Source organism: Rhineura floridana, chromosome 1 (genome assembly GCF_030035675.1).
Source record: "Rhineura floridana isolate rRhiFlo1 chromosome 1, rRhiFlo1.hap2, whole genome shotgun sequence".
NCBI lineage: Eukaryota > Metazoa > Chordata > Lepidosauria > Squamata > Rhineuridae > Rhineura > Rhineura floridana.
In genome coordinates, this window is record NC_084480.1 from 71499944 (window position 1) to 71519422 (window position 19479).

General features: G+C 41.3%; 1 protein-coding gene across 2 annotated transcripts in view; it reads right to left on the reverse strand.

Moving 5' to 3' along the window:
• FBXL17 (F-box and leucine rich repeat protein 17) overlaps nt 1-19479 on the reverse strand; it is a 284885-nt gene that overhangs the window by 123308 nt on the left and 142098 nt on the right. For both annotated transcript variants that reach the window (XM_061623634.1, XM_061623643.1), the window contains exon 7: nt 3758-3834. In XM_061623634.1, coding sequence (XP_061479618.1) covers nt 3758-3834 — 77 coding nt within the window. The remainder of the gene's footprint in view (nt 1-3757; nt 3835-19479) is intronic.

The following is a 19479-nucleotide window of genomic DNA, read 5'->3' on the forward strand; positions in this document are numbered from 1 at the left end:
GGGGCCAATAACCCTGCCCAAGTGTATGTACCTAAGGCTGATTTAAAATTGCCGGCCATAAGGGCAAGCCGGGGGCCACAGTATAGGATCCAGAAAACCACCTAATAAAGAAAAACCGCATCATAAAATGAGTCTCCCCAGAAGCCGGGCAGTCTGCCAGCTGGGAAGGGGCACTTTCCTTGAGCAGCCTCTGCTATACTTCTGGCGTGTTTAATTGCGGGTTCATATCCAGCAGTTGTTAGATGGAGTTGAGCAATGTCATCTTCTAATGTCTGCAGACCAACTGACTCTTAAAAGCACAGGACTAGTGGCCTGTAAAACAAGGGTGGCCACCTTATCTACAGTCAGTTTGCAAACTAGCTAAAGAGAAGATGCAAGCAAACGTGCAGCCTGTACATGATTACTGCAAAGAATTCCCTTATGTTTAGATAATTTACTCAGAGAAATATGACGTGGACCAATTCTATGCACATTTACTTATGAGAAAATCCCACCGAGTGTATGGTTACTTCTTCCCATGGAAGGGCGTCCATGATTGCGCCCATACAGCAGAATCCCAATTATGTTTACTCAGAATATCGCAGGGTTTTGAAGAACGTATTTGGGGAGGAGAAGCTTGACAGTGAAAAGAGGGGATGAGCTCCCTGTGCATTTGCGGAAGTGAGGTAGTTTTGGAGGTGAAGTTGCAGCACTAATTGGGATCCCTACTGGCTCCTGCAGCCTCCTTTCTGACTGTGGCTGCCACCTGCCCTCCTCAAAAAGCCTCTGCTCTTTGTCATTACATTGCATAGCTCCAATCCAAATGGCCTCCAACTGATGGCCACATGTTTCTCCCTAAATGCTCTAGGATGAAACATCACCCACAGCGTTCACTGCTTGCAGCTGCCATTTTAATGGTGCATGCCATAGAGGCCACCATTATATGATATCTCAGAATATTGCTACGTTATGACAGAGCATCTCCAAACTTTCGTGGTTTGCAAAGACAGTGTGGAAGTGGAATGGCCTTTTCAGTACATCCCTTAATAAAAGCATCCCCACAGATGGCTGTCCAGCTGCCAGATAGCCCAGCACCTCTCTAGGTACTTGGTAAATGAATAGAAACAGTTGGTTTAAACTAAAAATACACTTCAGTATCAAGAAGAGGAGTCTACTCCTATTTCACCTTCTGTAGTGGGCAAGGGACCCCCAATAGAAGTGTCTCCTACATTGGCTATGTTCCACTCCTCCACAGCTGGGGGTGGGCATCTACCCTCCGCCCTGGGGGCCCTGCCCTCCCCTTTCGGCCCACTTTGCCCCTTTTGGGTGGCATCCTGAGATTGAGCGTGTAGCCAGGTCTATTCCCTTCCGCTAAAGCCCCCCCCCCGGCCTATGCCCTGTTGCAGAAGCCAGGGGAGTGCCTCATCCAGAAAGGAGAGGTGGTAAGCATGAGGGAGCACTAGAGGGGCCCTGGCACCTTCACAGCCTGGCCGGACTGTGCCCTCTTCTCACCCTGCACCCCCCAGTCACCAACCAATTGGCTCCCCCGTACAGCCCCAGACAATCCAGGCCTCCTGGGCCACCAAGTGACCTAATGGGTGTGTGACGGGGCTTATCTGGGTGTACCTAATGGGGGGTGTGACGGGGCTTATCTGGGTGCACCTAATGGGGGGTGTGACGGGGCTTATCTGGGTGCAGGATAATAAAGGTGGGAATGCTTCTTTATCGAAAACTATGCGTTTAAACATAGAGGAGAGTGTCATATACAGCTGTGTTGCAATTGCGCATTTGCTCTGTTGTGGTCTAGCTCCTACTTTTAAAAAGCATATTCCAAAATCTGTGCTCAGCCTCTGTTTGAGAGCAAAGGTTATGACAGCCAGGAAAATGTCTTGCACAGAGGAGGCAGATAACGTTACTGTTCTCCTTTATCATGAATGGGGGTGGGCGTCTACCCTCCGCCCTGGGGGCCCTTTCCCTTCCCTTTCGGCCCTCCTTGCCCTTTTTGGGTGGCATCCTGAGCTGGAGCTTAGCCAGGTCAATCCCTTTCAACTAAAGACCCCCCCACGGCCTATGCTCCATTGCCAAAGCAAGAGGGAGGGAGTGCCTCCCGAGAAATAAGGAGTGGTCAGCTTGGGGGTCCCTAAAGGGGGACCAGCACCCTCACAGCCCAGCCAGACAGTGCCCTCTCCTAACCCCGCACACCCCGGCCACCTACAGATAGGCCCCCTTATCCAGCCCCAGCGATCCAGGCCGCCTGGTCCAACAAGTGCCTACTTGGGGGGGGTGATGGGGCTGGAACCCAATTCCTTTACTATGGGGTGAGTAAGGGGCAATAACCTTCCCACCCTCCCACAGGGATCCCCCTGCAGCTATCCTACAAAGAAAGCAGCCACAGGGCCGCGTTGCCTGAGTTGCGCCGCTGCCGCTAGGCCTTGCCGCCGTGGTCAGTCGCTGCTGCTGTCGTCTGCGCCGCGCCACAGGCTCTGCTGATGCCTCCTGCCGCTGCTGGAGGGACTCCCATGGCCGAGGGCTCCCTGCTCCCAAACTGCTGAGCCAGGGGCCTCGCCGCCACACCGCACTGCCCTGAGAACGAGCCCTAGGAAGCCACGTGCACTGGTGAGCGAGCCGCCGCCGCCAGGGCCTGGCCGCGTAGGCTTCGATGCCGCCGCCAAGCTCCGCTATGCCCAGCCTCGCTGCCGCTGCCTCCCTGTCTCCCGAGGGGGCGTGGGGGGGCGATCGCCGCCGAGCACCTGGCCTGGCCTCAGAAAAGCCTCCGGAGGCCCACGTGCGAAGGCAAAGGAGCCGCGCCGCGCCGCTGAAGCCGAAGCTCTGTCACCGCCAAAATTCAAAGGAGGGCGGGAGGCTGGTGGAGTGGCCTTAAATGGCCTTCAGCCGCCCTGCCTCCTTTCTGCGTGTTACACCGGCGCACCGGCGCGCCGCATACACACACACACACACACCCCTGATGGCGGCCTGTGCTTCGGCAGCGGCCACAATCTCGCCCCTTTGCCTGGCAGTACCAGGCACGGAACGGGAGTGGGGGTGGAAATAGACGCGATCACGCCACCGCAAATCAGCTGGGAGGCGTGGCAGCGCAGCAGCAGAGGCTTTAGAGGGGGGTGGAAACAGACGTGATCGCACCACCGCAAATCAGCTGGGAGGCACGATCGCGATCAGCTGGGAGGCGCGGCAGTGCAGCAGTGGAGCAGCAGAGGCTTTAGGTAAAAAAAGTTTTAAAAGGTAGTGCTTCACTTTAAGGACATTTTCGGTTTACGTACTCGCTCTAGTCCCATTGAGTATGTTAATGCAAGGTATTACTGTACTATTATTAAAATAGAAATATAATACATCTCACCATAGTGGGGAAAGACTGACCAAGTGTTGATGGGCAGCTTAAAGATCTCTGCTCACTCTCCCTTCTTATGAATCTTTGTCTTTAAACCAGCCCCTCAAATAGAGGATGCCTTTAAACAGAGGACTCTAATCTAGGACACATGGCAGCACCAATGATGAACTAACTGAGCAACCAGGCCATCATTGCTTTCCTTTAGTTTTACCATGTTTCCAAAGAGACCTTTCTAGACTTTGAAACATTTAAATATTTAGTATCCATTAAGAAAAACAAGTAGTATTATGGGTCCATCTTTTTCAACCATATTTAGTTTAATAGCTCGTGTTGTTAACTGCTTCCAAATCAATTTTGAAGCTATATATTTATGAACATTTATTCTACATTTTTAAAAGGCATACATTTGTTTTAAAAATGAGTATTACGTACCATAGTCTGTGATCTTACATGACACCAAGTAAAGTTCTTTCAGGTTCTGTCCTTCTTTAGCAATGACCTCGACACATCTGGAATACATACATCTCTGAATTAATCAGTGTTCATATAAATTTTATATTAATGAGAAACCAATTGCCACTAGGTAATTGAAATTCTAGATCCAAAGCTATTTCAGATTACATTAGAGCCTTACTGTTCAATCTGAGTCATTTTGATAATTTCAGCAAGATTCTTTCATGGAAAATATATATTTTCACAACATGAAGGACTTGCCTCATTCTGTCTCCTGTATTCTTAATTTTGAAATATTACACAAGTATTTCAGACTGACAACAAAAAGTTGAATATCACAATGTGTGTAACAGAGTTATATTTTAAAAAAATTGCAAAGGATTTTAACCTTCATCTAACTTAGAGATACTATTATGTTGTAGTTTACAATTTTAATGGGATTTCAGATACTACCCACAAAAATTATAAATTTATACCTTAATTCATTGCTGTATGTCCAAAATGATTACAACACATGTCAGCAAACATCAGAGCATGAAACATCATCCACCACTCGAGCACACAAACATGCATTAATCAGAATGGAGATTTACGTTCCAATGGCTTTTAGTGGTTTTTAACAGAATTATAGAATTGTATATACTACTACTCCTCATTGTATTTTGCATTCTTTTGTCAAAATATATAAAAAACAAAACAGACGTAAGCACAGGTATTAAGGTTCTACTATGTAAATAATTTCCTTTGTGTTATACATTTTAGCAATTTCAGCTTTTGCTTTTTTCAGAAGTAGCATTTTTTTTATTGACAACACATATCATTAATCACTTATTGTACCATCTTGCAAGTTCTCTACATAGTTCTTATGCTTCTATCTGGAAAACTACACATGTGAGTATATTTGAACTTTCTGATACCTGAACTGGTACATACAGTGAATTGCTCCTGAAGCTGTAAACCAAATTATTTCACATATCAGAATCCATACACATACTACGCTACTAAAATATAGTAACATGAAACGTGAGAACAACAAGTTCTGTACAACACAGCCTTTCACCCTAATTAGCACCCTAAAGATACCAAATGTAGTCATAGAAATATAGAACAGTATATACTAACAGACTGTAACATTGTAAGGCAATACTATATTCATACTGGGCACATTTGAACACTTTAGCAATTAGATTATGTTCACGCTTTTCTGCTTTTTCTCATGCAGTGAGCATAGCAATTTAAATACTAAAATAATTATTTTAAAATCAAAGCTAGATGTGATATATTGTACATTACAATTTGTGCACTTTTCCTAGGATAGTTCTTCCTAGTTTTCTGTCTTGAATCTTGGTAAAGGTTAATTAATTAAACTATGTAAGCTACAAGCTATCAAATGGATTCAAAGGGATCTTAAATTACAGAAAATAATTTTCTGTTCTACATGGATACATAGCTTTTTATGTTTTTTGAACTACTCTACAAAAGCCTGGGACATGGCATAAGTGACAATTGAAATGAACTAATGAGGAAATATGACTACACAGCTTGTAAGAAAAGTGGTCCTTAGAGACCTTGTTACTGTTTGTGATGCACTCAAGTTAATAGGAGCTGCCAGATACTGGTTTAGGACATTTTACTTTAAAGAACTGAGTTTCAATCACCTTGGTGTGAAAGAAAATGACACCATTAGAGACACAGTCTGATGAGATTTGGAATGAGCATCAGAATGCACAAGCCAGATCACATTTGAACAATGTAAATATTTTTCTAAGAAAAAATCATTTGTGCTATCAAACAAGAAAAGCATGAAAATTCACATAGTTAAAAAAATAACTATGAAGATGCTGAAATGCATGAACCAGGGAAAAAACTGCATATATGGAGAAAAATATATGTACAGATGTTATTCATAGGAGAAATGTGAAATTGCTAAGTGCTGAATGAAAATCTAGCAAATTTGAGAACAATATAGTGAGCATATATAACATTTAGGGAGAGCACAAAAAAGTATGACTAAGTGATTCATTTAAATATTATTCACAGTGAGCACGATCCAGCCAAAGTTAAGCACTTTTTAAATCCTGTTGATCATACTAAAAAAGAGCTGAACGTTAGGGGTGTATATCAGACCTTCTAATTCTGTGTTGTAAATTGTGAAGCACAAAAGCTTATACCTTAAAAAATGTAGTCTTTAAGGTACTACAAGACTCTTGCTTGTTTATGAAGCATACTTCTCATCTGCTGTAGATGGTGGAAGTTCTCGTAAGGATTTAAAAAAACAACAACAATCAGAGGATTCTCCACATAGCTGCCAGAACAAACTTGTAGATCAGCATTAAGGATCTTTACTGTTTTGGCCCTTTTATCTTTTATTTTGCTATCCTGAAAAGAGTGCACAATAGGTAGACTTCTTATGGTGGACAATGATTCTCGGGATTAAAGCTGCCTGTTTCAGTTTGATAAAAAGCAACAAAGTACAAGTCTTGGTTAGAAAAAAAAACTTTAAAAACTGTATTAAAAGTAATTTGCACCAACAAAGGACTTATCCTTGAAGAGACACAGAGAGAATTCATCCAGTGTGGAAATGCTACTGGCTTCACATCTAGATGCATAAATGACTCTCTTGACTGGGGGTAATGGAAAACAGACATGATACATAAACCAGGATTGCAAGAGATACACTAGCAGTAAATACTTCGAGGGCACGCTTTTGCTACTAGCAAGTAAATGTTTCAATAGAAACAGATATTGCTTCTATATTAAGAAATAATGTCTGAAATACATCATAAGAATAAACATCATGAGTATTAATCCCAAGAGAAAGATATGGGACACCTGAAATAAATTATTTAAATAGGTAAGACACGAAGTATTTCTGTGAGATGCAGTTATAAAATGTAGGAAAAAATTAAGTACTATGTTGAAAAAATCAGGTTCCTAATTTGATTCATGTTCAATTTATAAATACAATGGTTGCCAAGAAAGGGAGGGGGCAGGCTGAGCTGTTTATCAGCTGCAGTTGGAGGAACCATAAAGACACAAAATAGTCAAGATTAAAATTATAAGGAAAGAAGCAAATTTAAAATGAAAACCTTTCCTAGCTTAAGGTCAGAACCAATGTCATGCTACAAAATCAGTAAGTATTGAGAATATGCTTTTGTAAAAAGACTGCATATCATGGAATATTTAGCTTTATTGTTTTTTTAAAAGAAATTCAAGAGTTTATTATTTACATAAACTACATTAAGTCAAAATCTAGATGAATGCATGCGGGTCAGGGAGGATGGAGAGAACAAATCCCATTCCTATATTAAAAAGTTTTTTTGCGGGGGTGTGTGTGTATGTATATACATATATACATGCACGCACACACACAGGATTATATGTTGAACAGTTAATATGCACTAAAACTGGTGACTGTGCACATTCACCAGGTTCATGGAGAATTTGCATATAATCCTTCCATAAAAGGGAATTGTGCACATTTCAATATACATTATCTCCAACAGCTTTGGGAAATGTGCCTCTATGGCCTGAATTTTGTACATTCTTCAGCCATTATATAAAATTCCCAACAGGACTTGGGGAATGTGAATATCTTGGCTGAATTCTGTACATTCGCTGGGCAATGTACATAATTCCCAAGAATTATTGGGGAATGTGCAAATTTTAGTGAATTTTGTACATTCTGCAGCCACTGTGCATAATCTCCAACAGGTCTTAGAGAATGTACAGCACAAGGGGATTGCAGGGAGAGGAAAGGTTTAAACCTCCCCTCCTACAATTCTGATGGAAACTCCTGCCCCCTGGTCCTATGAAGCTAAGGAAAAGACTTACTAGCAGTATGGGGTCAATCATCATGGGAATCACAGGGGAGGGAAGGTTTAACCAGCTGAGGAAGGGCTACCCCCCAGGAAAAAGAGGTCTTGGAGGTAAAGAGTATGACGTACCTCAGATTCTTCCCACTGCCATTTCTGCTTAATAGAAAAAGTGGTTGGCCTATCCTGCTATCACTGTTGTACTCTTTAGGACTGGATGTCGGCAGGTTAGAATATGCATAGTCCAAACTCCAGTGAGGGATCATGGTTTAGCAGAGCAGCAGGGCCACAACTGCATTTGCAGCCCACCAACTCACATTACCTATTGCAGAAGGCAGGGAGTTAAATCTCTGTTCCAGCCTGCAGCTCAAACCGAGCCTGATATCATGTCAGTGAGGCTGACCCAGCCCTGCTGCTGAAGCAATACCTTGCCGCCTTTTGCCCTAGCTGGCATGAGCTGGACAGGTAGTGGTGGTCCTCCCCCTCTGTTAAGCCTTGATGCTCCCCAGCCAGGTTTTGGACTGCAGTGTCAAGAGATGGAAGAGAATGTGAATGCATCTTCCAGTCAAAATAAGAACAAAATAAGAAAAATTGGCAAAACATTAGTTTGTTTAAATCCAATTATGAAAAACTGACAGGCAGAATGGTATACGTCAATTTGCCAGCAGTGTGTGGAACCAGAAATGGCAATGGGTAGGATTAGAGGTACTTCACACTCTTTTTCTCCCAATCTACCTTTCCCTGCTAGATAACTTTTCCTGAGCTGGTTAAATCGTCTCTTCCCTGAGATTTTCATGATAGAGAAAATTGTATGTTTGTTGGACACTATGTATACAGCCTGGAGAATGTGCATATTGACTGGAGAATGTAAAAATATATTCGAGATGTGTACATTCCCCACATGTACATAATATCTCCAACAATACAAAGTTGGAGATTATGCATAATGGCTGGAAAAAGTACAAAATTCAGGCATACAGACACATTCCCCAAGGTCTGTTGGAAATTATGTATACAGACTGAGAAATATACACAATTCACTCTTCATGAAAGGATTATATGCACATTCTCCATAAGGCTTATTCCCCTTAACATATATACATGCAATTCACATCCTTTTTTTACTCTGCAAAAATAATAACTGACAATTAAATAACTGCGTCTATCTCCACTGTGCTTTCTAGAAACATCCTCCTTCTGGAGTCAATATGATGCTGGCTCTCATGAGATATAAATAATAATATATTCTACTGCTAGTCACACTGCTGCTGTTATAACTGGAGCATTTATCAACATACCAAGGTCACTGTATCTACATTTACCCTCGTGATGGTACCAGATGGGTCTGTATCTTTGATGATAATCACTGTAACTTATGAGCAATACTGGTAATCTCTTTGTGGTGGAAATCTGGGGGTAGGTGTGTAGACATGCTATTTGGGTCTCTGAGGCATACAACCCTTGTGGATGTCCTAACCATCAGTTTGAAGATCCAAGTTCCAAAATCTGGGTGTTCTGTGCACCCTAGTGCCCAGCAGCTTCTTGTCCGAGCTGGCAGAAGCTGTCTCGGCGGTGCAATTGAAGAGCCCAGAATGATAGTCCTGGGTGATTTCAGTGTCCATGCTGTGGCAGCCTCTAGTGTTCTGGCTCGGGACTTCATGGCCTCCATGACAACCATGGGGCTGTCTCAAGTTGTCACCGGCCTGACATATAGGGCAGGGCATACCCTCAACTTGGTTTTTGCTCCAGATGGAGGAAGGGCTGGTCTGGAGAGAGAGGGATGGATGTCACTCCACTGTCATGGTCAGACCACTTCCTGGTGAAGATTAGACTTGCGGCTCCAATCAAGGGCAGTGGACAGATTATGATGGTCCACCCCTGGAGACTAATGGAATCCACAGGATTCCTGAATGTCCTGGGGGAGTTGCCAGTAGATAGAGCAGGTGACCCTGTTGATGCCCTTGGCATTCTGTGGAAAAGCGAGATGCGTCAGGCTCTGTTATTATTATTATTATTAGTAGTAGTAGTATTTGATTAGACTCTCACTCTGAAGGCATCTGGCAACTTTCTCCTATTATTCAGTTCACTGCACAGGTTCACACCCTGCACAGGCTCCTACACATGTGCCATACGCCCTTCTTCAGTGCCCTTACCAAGACATATAAGGCATGGTTATGATGTTTTACTCATGCCCAATCAGCCTCACAGTACATCTTCTGCCACTTGCACTCTAGCAGTCATTCACCCTGTTTCATTGCCCTTAATTCACTGGTGTTCCAAGGTGCAAACTGGGCTCCACAATGCGAGAAAGGGTGCTCAGAGGAAACCGTGTTAAGAGATTTATATCCCACCCTTTCTCCCAATAGGAGCCCAGCTTTGGCTGGTAAGACAGCTGCGGCTGTTTCTGGTCCGGGATAGCCTGACCACTGTTGCCAAGCACTGGTAACCTCCAGGCTGGATTACTGTAATGCACTCTAAATTGAGCTGCCCTTGAGGTTGGTCCAGAAGCTGCAGTTAGTGCAAAATGTGGTGGTGAAACTGCTCAGTGGGGCAGGGTATTGCCAACATGTCACCCCACTGCTTAAAGAATTTACTGGCTACCTATTAGCTACTGGGCTAAATTCAACGTTCTGGTTTTGGTGTACAAAGCCCTATACAGCTTGGGATCAGGATACCTGAAATACCATCTTACCCCTTATATACCCAGTCGATCACTGCACTCTGCAGGTGAGGACCTCCTGCAGACACCATCTTATCAGAAGGTCCGTTCCTCACAACATAGGAAGCAGACCTTTAGTGTAGTGGCACCTACCCTTTGGAATTCCCTCCCCTTAAATATTAGACAGGCTTATCTTTTTGGAACGTACTGAAGACCCTCCTTTTCCAACAAGCCTTTTAAGTAAAGACCTTATCCCAGTCTGCATCTGTGTTGGAATTGCTTTTTGATATTTTTTCAACATTTTTTTAAAAAAAAACATGTTTTTAAAGGTTTTTTTTAAAGGGGATGTTTTTACAGATGTTTTGTTTTAATATGTTTTTAAAATGTATGTTTTAAAATATAAGTCTTCTTTATGATGTTTTAGAGTGTTTTTAGTGCTTTTGTCTGGGCTCCTACTGGGAGGAAAGGCGGGATATAAATCTAATAAATAAATAAAGTTCACTCTATCCTGAACTCTACCTGAATTTTTAGGGCACTAAAAAAAGGCATAGAACCCCCACATGCAGGTCAACTGATCTCCCCCCGAAACGTTATCTGTCTGGCTAACATATAGAGAACCAGGAGATCCTGAAGAGAAGCAGCCTTGGCTTCTCTTATTTAACCTCACTGCGATGCTCCAATGGCTCCTCTGAAAGGAGGAAGTGAGGGGAATGTGCTGTAGAAGGCGCATCTGAATAGCCTACATTGCTCTCTGTGGCAGGAGAACAAAGTCAGAAATGTATGAAAACCTCCTCTGCTCCACAGAACTTCTACTCAGCCGTTTCTGGCTAGTTCAAGAGGAGAGTCAAGTCCCAATGCACAATGCTCTTCTGCCTCCAGAGCAGAAGGATGGGAATAAACTAACCTGGTTGCTGCATGGATAAACAAAATAATGATTACTCATGACCTAAAAAAAGAATATTTATAAGATATACTTTGGCACTTAATATGATTCTTGATATATCACTTAGAGTGGAAAGTCAGCTATGTCCTGCTGATGCTGATTGTGGAGATCACACTATTGTTTTCCCTGCCCCCCCCACACATGATGCCATTCTTTAACACGGAGGGGAAAACATACAAGTGGTTGCTCCACACACATAAATCAGAGACATACCTGCATCTCTCTCTCTCTGTCTCACACATGCACAAACTATAGAATGACCACACACATGGACAATCAGGAAGTAAGTGGCCAGTAGGCAACTATCAAGTGAATGGAACAATCCCCATCATTGCTTCCTCCTCTCCCTCCCCATGACAATCCAGTCAAGTGAACACATGAACACACATGAACACGAACAGATGAAACATACATAATCCCCTCTCACACAAATGCATACATAAACAATGCATACATCCTTCCATCTCTCTGTTGTGTATACCCACAGACACCATACTGAGCACCCAACCACCACCCCCACAATCAGGAAGGAAGTGTCACTGTACATGGCTAGTGTGCAACAAACAGGCAAGTGAATGGGCAATTCCCACTGCTCCTTCCTCTTCCTTCCCTTGACAGTCTGGTCAAGCAAACACACACATGCATGCACACACATACACACACTCACAGAGACATATCTCCCTCAATCTCATACACATGCAGATACACAGACAACACATACATCCCACATACATGATTAGCCAAGCCAAACAGCTGCGAGTCTGGCTTTTAGAACACTGACAGTTGGTTCTTACTGAGCATGCCTGCGCAATCATAAACTTCAATGTTAAATTTCTTAAATTAATTAAAAATCTGCCATGCATTTTTTTTAACCTTTAAACTGCAGAAAAGGAAGGTCAGAGTATGGAGCAAGGGCAGTAATAAGATTACAGGTTGTGGCTGTATAATTATTGCTAGAATTCTTATTTGGTTCAATATTTTTACCTTTTAATCTTTTGAAATGTATGGATAATACTAGCTTGACTAAGGAGAGGTACAAAGTCACTTAGACACCTGGTAGACTGGGGGGAAATGTTCCCAGAGTAACAAAGACAGAAGAACCAGTAATTGGCCTGCCCAGAAGTACAATTAAAGAAAAGACCAAGATGTTACCAATAACAAGACACAATGGTAATAATTAAAGTAATCTTTGGGGAGTAACAGTGAGGACATACAGTCAATAGTTTATCACTACAGAGGAAGCTTCTTTCTCCAAGTACAAAGGGGTTTCTTTTCTTGCACTTTGTTGAAGTTCACTGCCAATAGGTATAAGTGCAGTATCGCAAATTGTAGATATTTCTTTTAGTAAAATGATTTGCAGTAGTGTATACATGTCTTTCAGATGCCATGCAACACTTTGCAGGAAAAACTTTAGTGTTGTACTGAAATTATGATTCTTTTTTTAGATTGCATTTTGTTCTGAATCTTTAAGATGTAGATTGGCTTCAAATGCAACCATGAAGAATTATACAAAAAGTCTGTATTTACATCCAAACAATGTAAATAGCCATTTCAGTTTTTGAACCAAACACCCAAAGGCAATTGACTTCCTCTAAATAGCTGTATCTCAATGAACATGTTGACATTAAATGTTAACATTTTTTGAGACACAACAAAAAATTGATGTTCTTTTGCCTGACAAGGTGTTACCCCAACTGAAGCAGAAGCACTCACATATTAGCTAAAGTGAAAATCAGCGCTTAACATGACCCAAAATCAGCACTAAGGGTCAAATTAAATGTGACTAATTATATGACAGGCTTTTTTGGATGCCTGTTTTTTCTTTACTAGAAGAGGAGGGAAAGTGTCCAGATTGGGATCACAGTGTGGTGAGGTGGCTTTCACACTTTGCCTGTGGTGTCATCTTGATCCAGATCAAGGCCCTCCATTACTGCTATCTGATCTAGAAGTGAAGGTGTCATTGGCAATAATGTTGCTTTGCTTCTCGAACAAACAGCAGTTGCAGGGGCATCAATCCAGATTGAGACTTCAGCAAAAACAAAGGAACGTATCCAATGCTATCAATTCCCCTTGTGCAACATAACTTCCCCCTGCTCTCTACCCCCTGTGCACCCTCAAAATCTGCTCCAGAGGGTTGGGGACCCTGAGGAGCAGATTTTGGGGGCATGTAGGAAGAGGAGAAGGGAATTCCAGTTGCATGAGTGGAACTCTATGTGTGCAACACTGGATGCAAGTCAAAGTGTTAAAGCCTTTCCCCTGTGTTGTGTTTCTGATTCAGCTTGCCCTCCCACACAATTGATATTTAGAAAAGAAAAAGAGCCATCACTTCTAGTTTGGCCCTAAACACAGCCCTGAGGGTTTTTTGTAAATGGCTTTGAGGTTGTTGTTTTTAAAATCAAGCATATAAAGTTTGTTAAATAAAATAAATCAGAATACAAGCAGTAAGACAAACAGTGAAAGGTTTGCTATTCAAATATACCATACATTTCTCAGCAAGAGCTACCATCTTGTTTCCTTGATTATAAAAAGAGGGTTAATTCCTTAAATTAATGTAATTAAAAATAATTCACAATTCTATACATTATATCAAACACTGAGAGCCTAATTAGGGGCAGAAAAAAATATTATTACAAAAAACTGCCTGCAAAATGTGAATGTATAATTACAGACTCTCTGAGACTAAATGGCCAATGTAGCTATTTTGTGTGTACAAGCACTAAGGTTTTTACAGATTATTGCACTGGGTTTTGTGAATTATCAAATGTCTTCTTGTTTATTACAATGAGCCTAATTTGCACAACAACTACTAAACAGAAACTATTTTGAAAAGTAGAGAGAGATTAATTGACTTGGCTCAAGGAATGCAATGTGGTACATGTATATTGTTCACTTCCAGCATTAATGCCCCCTAGAGCATAAAGCCAATTAACAAAGCAAAATAGGGATGCAGACATTTAGGAATGGCTTTTCTGCATTACACAGCATTTTCTCATGTTGTGTATAAGCACCACATAGTCAATCTTCTTTGTATATCTTTCGAATACTGGGGTTGAGAATGTGTTCTCATTTTATACCATAGTACTTAAAAAGTTGTAAACAGCAAGGATGATGAATTATGTTCACAAGTAATTAAGAGGTAAATGGTTACTTTACAAATTTGCTATTATGCAGGTCCTTTGATGTCCCAATCTGCACAGGAGTAATTTTAGAACAAGTTAAGTGAAACATACTAACCAGACACCTTGTAAACAGGAGTAAATGCAAGGGTTAGTTAGAAAACAGAGCAACATCAGTAAACTGTTCTGTGCGCAGCAATATACTTGTTGAGCTAAGCAACTCTGCCTTCAAGGCCCACATGAGCCATCATTCTGACAGCTGGGAAGATGTAGCACCTAGACCTACTGAAACCTGTACACAGCACCCTGTAACAGGAAACCTGCCATGATGGGCATTCAGTTATGAGAGCACAGCAAGTTAGTTGCTTGGTTATCTAGAAAAGATTAAATGGATTCACTGAGATCCTTATATCCTCACCAGTGCTACAGCTGTAATTCATAAACATTTCTCTTCTTAGTGCAAAGTATCTAGTAGTTTCCATCACTGTTCGTATTTGCTTCACAGAATCAGAGTTGGAAGGGATTTCAAAGATCACCTGGTTCAGCCCTCTACTGATGAAGCAAGTCCACTACTACAGCAACCATTACTGCACTTCGCATTCATGAAAGTTGTCTCCGGATTTTCAAGGAACCCTCTCAGTCCCCAGTTTCACAGCCCACCTGATTAGAAGGGTCCCCTGACCCTCGATGAAGCATTTTCAGGGGGGCTCAGAGTAGAGGAGGAGTCAGAGAAGTCACCTTCCATCAACCCCCTTTATGCACACTTAACTTTGGATCAAACGCAATATGCTGATCTAGGCTGCAATCCTAATCCCATTTCCTTGGAAGTCAGCCCTACAAAATTCAATAGGACTTACTTCTGAATACACATGGTTAGGATTGCACTGTCAGCTATTGTGGAGCAACACAACAAAAATATCCACACATACAAACATTAGTAACCACTTTAAAAAAAATAGGCAGAATGTGAGTAATGTCTTCCTGGGATTATAAAAAGTCAGAAAAAATGTTGGTTTTAAAGTACATTATTATGTTAGGATAACCACCACCACAACATGTAGCCCAAACAGATCATGGCTGTCTGAGATGAACAGATAGCCATAATCACATTCAGCTCATCTTTTTAAAGCAGAAAAGGGGAGTGAGATTTAAAAAATGAAGGGGGGGAGCAATGGCTGGGAGGAAAGGAACTGCACAACATCTACCCAAATAGCAACTCATAGTGCTAAAGAACATTGTATTAAGGTCAGTACCTGTTTTATGAGATATTAACTTTACGGCTAAAGACTTTGATAAGGACGTCTGATTGGAATAGGACATGGGATTTGCCACACAAACTATTCATGGTATTTACTGGAACACACCACATTATAATTGGCTGGCACAAATCCATCCTTTAGAACAATATCTCTCCATCAGGAAGAGATAGGAATACTTATGGATTATTCAGTTGTAAAGAGGCATAAAGAACAACACTAAGGGACAAATATCCTATGAACATCCTAATACTACCAAAGGACAATATTTCAGTTACTTTATTTGACTAATAAATGTATATCCCACAGTTCTTCTATCATAGAATAAGAGTTCCCAGGCAGTTTCCCTTCCAAGCACTGATGAGTCCCAAATCTGCTTAGCTTCTGCAAGGTGGCTGGATCATATTCCCTCATCCCTCATGCCCTGGGATGTGGGACAGTATTTGATTATGTATTTCCTTTTGCTTTACCAACACAAGTTAATCAAGTAAACTAAACAGATTGCCTCTATTTTATTTTTACTAAAACATTTGCACAATTCCTAACTGGCTGTTATTTATTTATTAATTAAATTTACTTCCTGCCACTTCCTCCCAAAAAGAGCCCAGGGTTGCAAACAACAAATGATAAAACAAGAAAAACATTTTTTAAAAAATCTTAAAAACAATTCCAGTAGCAGACTGGGATTGACCCTCAATATACTTTTGAAAACACCTGGCATATTAGAACCCACAGTTAAATGTGTACTTCCCAACGTGAAGATACTGCACATTATAATTTTGAAAACAATGAATTGCAAATACTCTCAAGTCTTACACACTGACCACAAAAAATCTTTACAGGGTTATAATGTCTTTGTATTTCACAATTGAAATTGCCAGTATCCAGGCAGCAGGAGGTTCTTGAAGTCCTTAATATGGAACTCTTTGAAGTAAATGCGGTGCTGAGAAGTAAAGAAGATGATACCCATACTAGTTTTCATGCTGTTCCTCAATGAAAAAATCCTGTAAATTCATTGTTTGTATCTGTTACTGCCAGGTAAAAAATTTATCTTTTATATTGTTTATAAAGTTGTTCCCCCATCGCAGTGTTATCAGTAAAAACACTGACCTTCTTCTGAGAAGGTTAAACTTCCTGCTTTGTTTGAAACACCAGAATGCCTTTTCTCAAAAGAAATGCTACATGTTCATGCCGCAAGCAAAGAAGAAGAATACGCTATCGTTCCAGCCCTTCATTAGTCAGAGGATCTTGGCAACAGCAATGCTGCTTGTATACGATCCCTGCATGAAAAACTGTTTTCAAACATAACCTTGCCAGGAGCTATGTTCTATCTTGGCAAAAGAAAGCAAACTTTAGTTTGCTACCTATCGGCTCAGTCTGCATGAAAAACAGGTGTTGTGGTAGGAAATGTGGTTTGAAGAGGGAACAAAATAAAATTATGCTTTTTTTAAAAAATGGGGAAACTGAGAAAACATTGCAGGGCTGAAGTGTTTGTGCAAAATACAAATCATAAAAACTAGTTAAGGGATTAAATGCTCTTTTGCAAAAATTGACCACGGAGATTATAATCATTAATTAAAATCATGTAAATAATGTTCCAAAATAACTTTCTTTTTATCTCACAGGTTTCAAAAAGCCTAATGATAAAAAAGGTTTAGTCTCAGAAAACCTACTCTAATTAAACTAAAAATCTACTATAATTAATAAGTGTGAAAAAGCTTGCAATCCACTTAACAAAGGCAAATTTTGAGCACTAAACGTGCACCTCCCGCCATTTTTCAAATTTATTTTATCTGTTGATTTCTCTACCAAAAATTTACCAGTGCTCCTTAATCTTAGTGCATGCTAATCTTCTTTTGGAAACCCTGTGAAAACCTTCTGAACAACTCAGCCTCACTAATTTGCTGTAGAAAACAGTATCATTTGTTTCTACATAATTCCACACACTTAAAGACTACTAATTACTTGATTCCTTTTCCAAAACCGCACACTGATATTTCAGATATTAAGGCTTAGTTCAAATATTTATTCTTATGTCTACATGGAATGGTTCATTAACTAGGTGAGTAAAGCTTTCTTTGCATTTCTAACAGACTTTTTGAATTATCAAAATGTATTTATATTCCAGTGTAGCTTATTGGAATAGTTGAAATTGCTAGGTTTTTTAAGTGTTTTATTTTAAATTTTATGGTTTGAAGATTTAAAGAAGGACATCTTAAATTGTTTTTAGCCTTACATTCCAGCACACAAACATAACGGTATCTATTAATACTTCCTAATAATAATAATAATAATAATAATAATAAATTTAATTTATGTGTCGCCTATCTGGCCAATGGCCACTCTAGGCGACGTACATATGGCAAGTACAATAAAATACAATACAACAAAATACAATATAACAATAAAAATTAAGATAAAAACATTGCAGGGTAGGAGGCATTTCAATAAAAAAAAAAGTCAGCCCTCCCCAAAAATCCCAAAAGCCTGTTGAAAGAGCCAGGTCTTTAAGGCCTTGCGGAATATATTCAGGGAAGAGGCAAGCCGGAGATCTTGTGGGAGAGAGTTCCAGAGGGTGGGGGCCGCCACTGAGAAGGCTCTCTCTCTGGTTCCCGCCAACCTAGCTGATTTAGTTGGCGGGACTGAGAGAAGGCCCTGTGTGGCTGATCTTGTCAGGCGGCATAATTGGTGGCGTTGAAGGCGCTCCTTTAGATAAACTGGGCCGAGACCGTATAGGGATTTAAAGGTTAATACCAACACCTTGAATTGGGCCCGGAAAACAACTGGGAGCCAGTGTAGATCGAACAACACTGGCGTGATGTGGTCCCGGCGGCGACTATTTGTAAGTAGTCGAGCCGCCGCATTTTGTATAAGTTGTCGTTTCCGGACCGTTTTCAAGGGTAACCCCACGTAGAGCGCATTACAGTAATCTAATCGAGAGGTGACCAGGGCATGTACTACAAGTGGGAGCTGATGAGCAGGAAGGTAGGGTTGCAGCCTACGTATAAGGTGAAGTTGATACCAAGCTGCCCGGCTCACTGCCGAAATCTGAGCCTCCATGGACAGCTTGGAATCAAGCACAACCCCGAGGCTGCGGACCTGGTCCTTCAGGGGTAGACTCACCCCATTGAACTTCAGGTCAACATTCCCCAACCTTCTCTTGTCCCCCACAAGTAGTACCTCGGTCTTGTCGGGGTTCAGTTTCAGCCTATTCCTTCCCATCCATCCACTCACGGTCTCCAGGCACTTGGACAACTCTGCCAACTCTGGTGAGGATTTAAACGAGAGATAGAGCTGAGTGTCATCTGCATATTGGTGACACTGCAGCCCAAATCTCCTGATGATTGTCCCCAGCGGCTTCATATAGATGTTAAATAGCATGGGAGAGAGGATAGAACCCTGTGGCACACCACAGTTAAGAGGCCAAGGGTCTGAAACCTCCTCCCCCAATGCCACCTGTTGGTGCCTATCAGAGAGAGGTACAATTCTTACTGCATCTTGAGTTTCCACAGATTATATTCACACTGTAAGTGAAGATGGCTGTAACTGAAGAAAAGTTAATATCTTAAACTCTATTGATCTGTCTGATATTTTAACTTAAAGCATTATCTAAGAAGCAGAGGAAAGAGACCATAGAAAAGCAAGCACAATTCATATCCAACATCAGTATAAGAAATGGACCAAGATAACTCACATTCATTTACTACAGAACTTAAACTAAACAGAAATAACAAGGCAATTTCCAAAAACTGATACAAGATGCTCTTTCCCAGGATAAACACATGTATTTTAATTTGTATCCAGATGATTTACAACTAAATCATTAACAATAAAATAAAAAATCAGGATTGTCTCTTAAGTAAATAGCAAGGTGCTATCTACACCAGAAAACTGCAGTTAAACACATGAGTG